Source organism: Trachypithecus francoisi, unplaced genomic scaffold (assembly GCF_009764315.1).
Source record: "Trachypithecus francoisi isolate TF-2019V2 unplaced genomic scaffold, Tfra_2.0 Lachesis_group1, whole genome shotgun sequence".
Taxonomy (NCBI): Eukaryota; Metazoa; Chordata; class Mammalia; order Primates; family Cercopithecidae; genus Trachypithecus; species Trachypithecus francoisi.
This window is the reverse complement of record NW_022681454.1, coordinates 102,812,110-102,823,869: the sequence shown is the minus strand read 5'-3', so window position 1 is coordinate 102,823,869 and position 11,760 is coordinate 102,812,110. Positions and strand designations below refer to the sequence as shown.

At 38.7% G+C, this 11,760-nt stretch overlaps 1 protein-coding gene across 4 annotated transcripts in view; it reads right to left on the bottom strand.

Moving 5' to 3' along the window:
• Window positions 1-726: 726 nt before the first annotated feature.
• AIMP1 (aminoacyl tRNA synthetase complex interacting multifunctional protein 1) overlaps window positions 727-11,760 on the bottom strand; it is a 36,217-nt gene continuing 25,183 nt past the window's right edge. For all 4 annotated transcript variants that reach the window (XM_033214936.1, XM_033214933.1, XM_033214935.1 and 1 more), the window contains one exon: window positions 727-974. In XM_033214936.1, coding sequence (XP_033070827.1) covers window positions 808-974 — 167 coding nt within the window. In that variant the 3' untranslated portion in view covers window positions 727-807. The remainder of the gene's footprint in view (window positions 975-11,760) is intronic.

Below are 11,760 nucleotides of genomic sequence, written 5' to 3'. Positions count from 1 at the left end.
GCGTAAACCCGGGAGGCGGAGCTTGCAGTGAGCTGAGATCCGGCCACTGCACTCCAGCCTGGGCGACAGAGCGAGACTCCGTCTCAAAAAAAAAAAAAAAAAAAAAAAAGAAACTACTGTGGTAACTGTTTACAATGTGTTCATTCTTTAGAGCTAGTCGAAACTTATTACTATTATTTTGCTAAATAGAAAAACTTCAAGCCAGTAGGAAATCTGTTTTTTTTTTAAAAATTGCTATTATTATATTATTAGTCAGGGTTACTCTGGCAGCAAAGCAAAAATGTTCAGATGCCACATCTCCTAGCTTTTATGTTTGGCTTTCAGAATGAGCAGTTGGTCATTATCAATATTATTATAATGTGACCAGTTAAGAAGTCTGACAAACATTTTTCAACTTGTCATTTTTGAAAAGGAGAGGATATTTTTGATACAGATACATAATATACAAGAAATCCCAGAGCTTGAAATTTCATGCATCCTGTGCCTACAAATAAGAAACTAAATAGTAATCTAGTTAGTTATCTATGATTATAAAAAAAAAAGCTGCTAATCAATATTCCTGCTGAAAAATAAATTATTACAAAATATAGGCAACTTCCGTTCTCCATTATAAATGATCAAAAACCTAGGTAAAAATCTAGTGTTTCCCCAATCAATGAAAACAATATATACCAGGTAAATGACTAGATAAGTCTAGAAGAGAATAACACAAAAATGAGCCACTCATATTTTAGGTACAAGTGACAAATGTATTTCTCTTTATTACTTTTAAGGTTTTTTTAAATGTCTTTTGGTAGTGGAAGCATTTTATTTGATTCCACTGTTGCTCATGGTTTGAGCCCTACATAATCCCTTCCCTTTCACCTCAAAGGGAACTCCTTTGTATGTAGCCACACACTCATCATTAGTGTGAAGATCAGGCTGGATCTGCTCCCAAATCTTCTTCTTAGGATTCAGCTCCTTGTCGGGCTCTCCTGTGTAGGAGAGAAAAAGCACAAGAAAATTATACAGCTAAAATACAAAAATATTAAAGAGACTGTTCACAGACATTTCCAGTGAATTGTTTTGGCAGCATTTTCTGATTTTTGGACCTAATCAAACTTTTAACATTTACTTTATTTTTATTATGTCAGCCGTTTATATTCTTGATTGGTAAAATAAAATAGTTATTGTTGTTTCTTTATGTAAAAGATATTATATTTTACTCATAAATATTTTTATAATAAAGCTTAATGAATTGTATCCAAATTATCAAAATGATAAAATGGAAGATACTCACTGATATGGTTTGAGTCTGTATCCCCACCCAAATATTATATTCAATTATAATCACCAATGTTGGAGGTGGAGCCTGGTGGAGATGAATGGATTACAGGGGCAGATTTCCTCCTTGGTGCTAATTTCATGATAGTGAGTTATCTTGAGATCTGGTTAAAAGTGTGTGGCACGTCCCTGCTCTCTCTCTTGGTCCTGCTCCTGCCATGTAAGATGCTCGCTCTTGCTCTGACTTGATTTGACTGCCATGAGTAAAATTTCTGAGGCCTCCCCAGAAGCAGATGCTGCCATACTTCCTGTACAGCCTGCTGAACCCTTAGCCAATTAAACCTCTTTTCCTTACAAATTACCTAGCCTCAGGTATTTCTTTACAGCAGTACATGAATGGATTAATATACTCATTTTATCATTAAATATAAAGAAAAACTGTGAAAAAAAAAAGTCTTTTGATATGTTATATTTTTACAACTGGTAGAAGCAGCTTATGCTTTACTATGTTTCAAAATACAAAATGAGCGGATAGATCACTGCTCTAGTGCTTAAAGATTTCTTATCAATACTGGAGACTGGTTTAAATTTTGGGTTTCTCTAGCTAATGATGATAACTACTTTGGATTTCATTTGCTACCCACTCTATTCGGTGAGATGTAAAGAAACAGAAAGGAGTAGTGAGGAGACAGGGACTAGTATTTTCTAAGCACTAGGAATATATGTTGTTGCCTAAAATTCACATAACTCTGACTCTAATTTTAAGTAAAAACAAACTGAGGCTCAGAAAACACAAGTTGCTCAATGTCACACAATCAACAAAGCCCATGTTCTGCCAGTACAGCATTCTGCCCACTGACAAACCATACTTTAGAAAGTAAACAACCCTTTTACATGTGGTTAATACCCACAACCCCTCTATTTATAGTAACTCATAGTATAAATTTTATAATAAAAGAAAAATTAGTAGTAGAGCATATCTGGTTTAGGCTTAAAGACAAGCAATATACCAAACAACTCCTCTACTTAATGATAGGAAATTAAGAGAGTAAAGTTTAATGTAAGTTCAAAGCTGAGAATGCTCAGTATTTAGAATGAAGAATCAGTCAGTTCAAGAAACAATGAAGAAAAGTAACATATCTCTTAAGCTGCAGAATTTATATTAGGAATATAAAATATATTCATATCTTATATTAGGAATATAAAATATACTCATATTTTATATTTATACTTTATATTCTGACATCTTATTATATAAAATAGTATTTATTTTCCAGTCATATATATTAGAATAACAAAACTGTGTAAATTAATTGGTCATTGTAGTTTTGTTGTTTATTAGCTCTTCAGAAACTATGAAACTGGCAAGAACATAAAACACTGCCTTCCAACATGCAGGCTTTCGGAGATAACAGAGTAGTTAATTGAATGATATACCTACAGTAGAACATGCAATGAAACTAAGACTGAAAGTGACTGGTATAAAAAAATAAGGATTTCTCTTACTCCTTTAAGGACATTTGATTCGACAATAGAGAAACTAATAAGTAGAATGGAAAAAAATAACAATAAATAAAGTTCAATTATGTTGCTCCTTAGATCCATAAGATTTTTATTTTTTGTTTGTAAATCATTCCTTAATCTATAATCATAATCTTGTACATATATTGTGTGGCAAAGTGGGCACTCCAGGATTCTGGAAGGCTAGAGGCAGAGATACTGTTCAGGGAGGCCTGAGAACTGACTCAGATTTGCAACCTTTGCAACCTTGGCCCAAAAGGACGTTGCCAAACTGATAATGAGCTAGTTAAGAAGCAGACTGACATATACTAAAGAATATAGATTGTGTGGGTAAATTCTTGCTGCAAGCAACATAAGCCCTAAGTATAAAAAGCTGTGATGTAGCACAAAATTAACCTTCTCAGATCTAGAAAGAAAGTGCCATGTAAATTAGATAATATCCATAATAATACACAACATGTATATAGTGCTTACTAGGTGCTGCTCACTGTACTGAGTGCTGTACATATATTAACTTGTTTAATCCTCTCAGTACATATGTAAGTAATATTCATTACTCTCATCTTACAGATGAGGATATTGAGACACAAAAGTTACAGCAAAGAATTTAAAATACCAGGCAGTTGGGTAAGTGTTTTAAAAGTCAAAGCTTATAAACCCAGTTAAGACAAATACCAACTAAAATCCCCTTCTTATAGATGAAAAAGCTGAGGTTCGGAAAGATTTGAATAGGATGAGTAAGCAAGCCATGCAGCTACCTTGGGAAAGAGCCAGTGGCTCAAGTGGGGTGAGCAAGGAAAAGGTGGAGTTCGTGAGATTAACAAAATAATGGGAAATCACTGTAAGAACTTGGGCTTGTACTCTAGGTAGATGAAAAGCTTCTGAATAGTTTTGAGCAGAGTAATATAATCTGTTATATCACTCTGGCTGCTCTAATTGAACATAAATGGAAGAACAGAGGGCAAAAGCAGGATGATCAGTTAGAAGACTTATGTAAATATGCAGATAAGAGATGTTGGCTTTGGGACTAGGGTGCTAGTGGTGGAGTTAATAATAATTCTAGGTATGTTCAGAAGGTAGAGCCACTAGGATTTTCTGAGTAGAAGATATAGGGTATGAGAAAAGCAGTTAAGCAACTAGGAGGATGGAAATGCTATCAAATAAGAAGAAAAATACCATGGAAAAATGGAATTCTAGGGGAAAGAATGGGATTATGTGTCCTTCCCCCTTGGAACATGTACATCAAAGAGTTCATCTGGCAGCTATCTCGCTTATCTCAATGACTGGGTAAAATTGCCCAAGGAATAAGCATGGAAAAAAAAGAGGTCCCAAATCAAAGTCTGAGGTCCTATAACAGTAAGAATCCAGGGAGGTAAGGAAGAATCAGCAATGGAAATGATAGTGGCAGCCAGTGAAGCAGGAGGACCACCAGGAGAGTATGGTGCCAGAAGCCAAGTTAATTAATAACAAGACTGAGAACTAGACATATAGTTACAGGGAGTGACTGGTGATTTTACCCAGAGCAGTTCTGGGTAAAATAGTGGGGAGAGAAATAGTGGGGAGAGAAACCAGATTAAAATGGGTTTTCAAGAGTAGGAATCAAGTATAGACAATTTGGATTTTTAACAAATGGACTTAAAATTTAAACCTATGCTTTCTAATTAGCGCTACTATTAATAAGACTCGATATCAACAGAAATAAGCATGATCTTAGAAGACTCAATATCAAAATTTAAACCTATGCTTCCTAATTAGCTATTAATTTCTACTAAGACTTGATATCAATAGAAATAAGCATGATCTTAGAAGTTAAAAGTCTGACTGTAAATTCCTATTTATTATTTGATCATAAATCGTGCATTCTCACAAAGACCTGCCATTGCCTTTATCTCCTAGCTGTAATACTGTTTTCAAGTTAATTTTGTTTGGTGGGAGTAGAGTGGTGAGCATATGCTCCATGAATTTAAAGCCATTAGGCATCTCTGAGAAATCATGGAGACTGAGATTTTCCCAAAATGTAATTTCCAAAAAAATGTTGTTAGAGCATAGACCACTATGATTCCTCATCTACCAAGGTTCAAGACATACAGATTAATTCAAAGTCATGGGTACTTGTAAAATAAATAAATAAATAATTCCCCTGTGTGTGTGTTTTTTTTAAGACTAGTCTACTTTTGATTAGGAGGGTAGAAATGAGTTCCAAACAAATTAACCCATGCTTTCATCCATATTTTCTGTCTTACTATTCCACATTAAAACTCTTCATATTGTAGTATTTCATTAAACACAGTTAATGGAAAATTTTAAAACATGCCTATTTAATCACATCAGCCTTGCTATTCAATAAAACTCAGCTATTTGCAATCAGAAATGACAAAGGTGACATTAAAACCAATCCCACAGAAATACAAAAGAACCTCAGAGACTATTACAAACATCTCTTTGCACACAAATTAGAAAATTGATAAATTCTTAGAAGCACACAACCTCCCAAGATTGTACTAGGAAGATAGTAAAAACCTGAACAGACCAATAACGAGTTCTCAAACTGAATCAGTAATAAAAATCTACCAAGACGGGCGGATCACGAGGTCAGGAGATCGAGACCATCCTGGCTAACATGGTGAAACCCCATCTCTACTAAAAAATACAAAAAACTAGCCAGGCGAGGTGGCAGGCGCCTGTAGTCCCAGCTTACTCGGGAGGCTGAGGCAGGAGAATGGCGTAAACCCGAGAGGCGGAGCTTGCAGTGAGCTGAGATCCGGCCACTACACTCCAGCCTGGGTGACACAGCAAGACTCCGTCTCAAAAAAAAAAAAAAAAAAAAAAAAATCTACCAATTAAAAAAAGCCCTGGTGTGGTGGCACATGCCCATAGTCCTAGCTACTTGGGAGGCTGAGGTGGGAGGTTGGCTTGAGCCTAAAAGGCAGAGATCGCAGTGGGCCAAGATAACGCCACTGCACTCCAACCTGGGTTACAGAGCCAGACCCCGTCTAAAAAAAAAAAAAAAGAGCAAGCCCTGAATCAGATGGATTCTCAGCTGAATTCTACTAGATGTACAAAGAACTGATACCAATCCTACTGAGACTATTCCAAAAAACTGAAAAAGAGAAGCACCTCCCTTATGCATCCTGTGAAGCCAACATCAGCCTGACACCAAAAACTGTTAGAGACCATAAGGAAAAAAGAAAACTTTAGGCCAGTGTCTGATGAACACAAACACAAAAGTCCTCAACAAAATACTGGCAAATCAAATACAGCAGCACATCAAAAAGCAATATACCACAATCAAGTAGGCTTTATTTCTGGGATGCAAGGCTGGTTCAACAGATGCAAATCAATAAATGTGATTCACGGGGGCGGAGCAAGATGGCCAAATAGGAACAGCTCCAGTCTCCAACTCCCAACGCGAGCGACACAGAAAACCGGTGATTTCTGCATTTTCAACTGAGGTACTGGGGTCATCTCACTACGGAGTGCCGGACAATTGGTGCTGGTCAGCTGCTGCAGCCCGAACAGTGAGAGCTGAAGCAGGGCGAGGCATCGCCTCACCTGGGAAGCCCAAGGGGGAAGGGAATCCCTTTTCCTAGCCAGGGGAACTGAGACACACAACACCTGGAAAATCCGGTAACTCCCACCCCAATACTGCGCTTTAAGCAAACGGGCACACCAGGAGAATATATCCCACACCTGGCCGGAAGGGTCCCACGCCCACGGAGCCGCCCTCATTGCTAACACAGCAGTCTGCGGCGATCTAACCGCAAGGCAGCAGCGAGGCTGGGGAGGGGCGCCCACCATTGCTGAGGCTTAATTAGGTAAACAAAGCCGCTGGGAAGCTCGAACTGGGTGGAGCTCACAGCAGCTCAAGGAAACCTGCCTGTCTCTGTAGACTCCACCTCTGGGGACAGGGCACAGCTAAACAACAACAACAAAAAAAGCAGCAGAAGCCTTTGCAGACACAAATGACTCTGTCTGACAGCTTTGAAGAGAGCAGTGGATCTCCCAACACGAAGGTTGAGATCTGAGAAGGGACAGACTGCCTGCTCAAGTGGGTCCCTGACCCCTGAGTAGCCTAACTGGGAGACATCCCCCACTAGGGGCAGTCTGACACCCCACACCTCACAGGGTGGAGTACACCCCTGAGAGGAAGCTTCCAAAGTAAGAATCAGACAGGTACACTCTCTGTTCAGCAATATTCTATCTTCTGCAACCTCTGCTGCTGATACCCAGGCAAACAGGGTCTGGAGTGGACCTCAAGCAATCTCCAACAGACCTACAGCTGAGGGTCCTGACTGTCAGAAGGAAAACTATCAAACAGGAAGGACACCTAACCAAAACCCCATCAGTACGTCACCATCATCAAAGACCAGAGGCAGATAAAACCACAAAGATGGGGAAAAAGCAGGGCAGAAAAGCTGGAAATTCAAAAAATAAGAACGTATCTCCCCCTGCAAAGGAGCACAGCCCATCACCAGCAACGGATCAAAGCTGGTCAGAGAATGGCTTTGACGAGATGAGAGAAGAAGGCTTCAGTCCATCAAACTTCTCAGAGCTAAAGAAGGAATTATGTACCCAGCGCAAAGAAACTAAAAATCTTGAAAAAAGAGTGGAAGAATTGACAGCTAGACTAATTAATGCAGAGAAGGTCATAAACGAAATGACAGAGATGAAAACCATGTCACGAGAAATACGTGACAAATGCACAAGCTTCAGTAACCGACTCGATCAACTGGAAGAAAGAGTATCAGCGATTGAGGATCAAATGAATGAAATGAAGCGAGAAGAGAAACCAAAAGAAAAAAGAAGAAAAAGAAATGAACAAAGCCTGCAAGAAGTATGGGATTATGTTAAAAGACCAAATCTACGTCTGATTGGGGTGCCTGAAAGTGAGGGGGAAAATGGAACCAAGTTGGAAAACACTCTTCAGGATATCATCCAGGAGAACTTCCCCAACCTAGTAGGGCAGGCCAATATTCACATTCAGGAAATACAGAGAACGCCACAAAGATACTCCTCGAGAAGAGCAACTCCAAGACACATAATTGCCAGATTCACCAAAGTTGAAATGAAGGAAAAAATCTTAAGGGCAGCCAGAGAGAAACGTCGGGTTACCCACAAAGGGAAGCCCATCAGACTAAGAGCAGATCTCCCGGCAGAAACTCTACAAGCCAGAAGAGAGTGGGGGCCAATATTCAACATTCTTAAAGAAAAGAATTTTCAACCCAGAATTTCATATCCAGCCAAACTAAGTTTCATAAGTGAAGGAGAAATAAAATCCTTTACAGATAAGCAAATGCTTAGAGATTTTGTCACCACCAGGCCTGCCTTACAAGAGACCCTGAAGGAAGCCCTAAACATGGAAAGGAACAACCGGTACCAGCCACTGCAAAAACATGCCAAAATGTAAAGACCATCGAGGCTAGGAAGAAACTGCATCAGCTAACGAGCAAAATAACTAGTTAATATCATAATGGCAGGATCAAGTTCACACATAACAATATTAACCTTAAATGTAAATAGACTAAATGCTCCAATTAAAAGACACAGACTGGCAAAATGGATAATGAGTCAGGACCCATCAGTCTGCTGTATTCAGGAGACCCATCTCGCATGCAGAGACATACATAGGCTCAAAATAAAGGGATGGAGGAAGATCTACCAAGCAAATGGAGAACAAAAAAAAGCAGGGGTTGCAATCCTAGTCTCTGATAAAACAGACTTTAAACCATCAAAGATCAAAAGAGACAAAGAAGGCCATTACATAATGGTAAAGGGACCAATTCAACAGGAAGAGCTAACTATCCTAAATATATATGCACCCAATACAGGAGCACCCAGATTCATAAAGCAAGTCCCTAGAGACTTACAAAGAGACTTAGACTCCCATACAATAATAATGGGAGACTTTAACACTCCACTGTCAACATTACACAGATCAACGAGACAGAAAGTTAACAAGGATATCCAGGAATTGAACTCATCTCTGCACCAAGCGGACCTAATAGACATCTATAGAACTCTCCACCCCAAATCAACAAAATATACATTCTTCTCAGCACCACATCACACTTAGTCCAAAATTGACCACATAATTGGAAGTAAAGCACTCCTCAGCAAATGTACAAGAACAGAGATGATAACAAACTGTCTCTCAGACCACAGTGCAATCAAACTAGAACTCAGGACTAAGAAACTCAATCAAAACCGCTCAACTACATGGAAACTGAACAACCTGCTCCTGAATGACTACTGGGTACATAACAAAATGAAGGCAGAAACAAAGATGTTCTTTGAAACCAATGAGAACAAAGATACAACATACCAGAATCTCTGGGACACATTTAAAGCAGTGTGTAGAGGGAAATTTATAGCACTAAATGCCCACGAGAGAAAGCAGGAAAGATCTAAAATTGACACTCTAATATCACAATTAAAAGAACTAGAGAGGCAAGAGCAAACACATTCAAAAGCTAGCAGAAGGCAAGAAATAACTAAGATCAGAGCAGAACTGAAAGAGATAGAGACACAAAAAACCCTCCAAAAAATCAATGAATCCAGGAGTTGGTTTTTTGAAAAGATCAACAAAATTGACAGACCGCTAGCAAGACTAATAAAGAAGAAAAGAGAGAGGAATCAAATAGATGCAATAAAAAATGATAAAGGGGATATCACCACTGACCCCACAGAAATACAAACTACCATCAGAGAATACTATAAACACCTCCACGCAAATCAACTAGAAAATCTAGAAGAAATGGATAATTTCCTGGACACTTACACTCTTCCAAGACGAAACCAGGAAGAAGTTGAATCCCTAAATAGACCAATAGCAGGCTCTCAAATTGAGGCAATAATTAATAGCCTACCAACCAAAAAAAGTCTAGGACCAGATGGATTCACAGCTGAATTCTACCAGAGGTACAAGGAGGAGCTGGTACCATTCCTTCTGAAACTATTCCAATCAATAGAAAAAGAGGGAATCCTCCCTAACTCATTTTTTGAGGCCAACATCATCCTGATACCAAAGCCTGGCAGAGACACAACAAAAAAAGAGAATTTTAGACCAATATCCCTGATGAATATCCATGCAAAAATCCTCAATAAAATACTGGCAAACCAGATTCACAGCACATCAAAAAGCTTATCCACCATGATCAAGTGGGCTTCATCCCTGGGATGCAAGGCTGGTTCAACATTCGCAAATCAATAAACGTAATCCAGCATATAAACAGAACCAATGACAAGAACCACATGATTATCAATAGATGCAGAAAAGGCTTTTGACAAAATTCAACAGCCCTTCATGCTAAAAACGCTCAATAAATTCGGTATTGATGGAACGTACCTCAAAATAATAAGAGCTATTTATGACAAACCCACAGCTAATATCATACTGAATGGGCAAAAACTGGAAAAATTCCCTTTGAAAACTGGCACAAGACAGGGATGCCCTCTCTCACCACTCCTATTCAACATAGTGTTGGAAGTTCTGGCTAGGGCAATCAGGCAAGAGAAAGAAATCAAGGGTATTCAGTTAGGAAAAGAAGAAGTCAAATTGTCCCTGTTTGCAGATGACATGATTGTATATTTAGAAAACCCCATTGTCTCAGCCCAAAATCTCCTTAAGCTGATAAGCAACTTCAGCAAAGTCTCAGGATACAAAATTAATGTGCAAAAATCACAAGCATTCTTATACACCAGTAACAGACAAACAGAGAGCCAAATCAGGAATGAACTTCCATTCACAATTGCTTCAAAGAGAATCAAATACCTAGGAATCCAACTTACAAGGGATGTAAAGGACCTCTTCAAGGAGAACTACAAACCACTGCTCAGTGAAATCAAAGAGGACACAAACAAATGGAAGAACATACCATGCTCATGGATAGGAAGAATCAATATCGTGAAAATGGCCATACTGCCCAAGGTGATTTATAGATTCAATGCCATCCCCATCAAGCTACCAATGACTTTCTTCACAGAACTGGAAAAAACTGCGTTAAAGTTCATATGGAACCAAAAAAGAGCCCGCATTGCCAAGACAATCCTAAGTCAAAAGGACAAAGCCGGAGGCGTCACGCTACCTGACTTCAAACTATACTACAAGGCTACAGTAACCAAAACAGCATGGTACTTGTACCAAAACAGAGAGATAGACCAATGGAACAGAACAGAGTCCTCAGAAATAATACCAGACATCTACAGCCATCTGATCTTTGACAAACTGACAAAAACAAGAAATGGGGAAAGGATTCCCTATTTAATAAATGGTGCTGGGAAAATTGGCTAGCCATAAGTAGAAAGCTGAAACTGGATCCTTTCCTTACTCCTTATATGAAGATTAATTCAAGATGGATTAGAGACTTAAATGTTAGACCTAATACCATAAAAACCCTAGAAGAAAACCTAGGTAGTACCATTCAGGACATAGGCATGGGTAAGGACTTCATGTCTAAAACACCAAAAGCAACGGCAACAAAAGCCAAAATTGACAAATGGGATCTAATTAAAGAGCTTCTGCACAGCAACAGAAACTACCATCAGAGTGAACAGGCAACCTACAGAATGGGAGAAAATTTTTGCAATCTACTCATCTGACAAAGGGCTAATATCCAGAATCTACAAAGAACTCAAACAAATATACAAGAAAAAAAAAACAACCCCATCAAAAAGTGGGCAAAGGATATGAACAGACATTTCTCAAAACACGACATTCATACAGCCAACAGACACATGAAAAAATGCTCATCATCACTGGCCATCAGAGAAATGCAAATCAAAACCACAATGAGATACCATCTCACACCAGTTAGAATGGTAATCATTAAAAAGTCAGGAAACAACAGGTGTTGGAGAGGATGTGGAGAAATAGGAACACTTTTACACTGTTGGTGGGATTGTAAACTAGTTCAACCATTATGGAAAACAGTATGGCGATTCCTCAAGGATCTAGAACTAGATGTACCATATGACCCA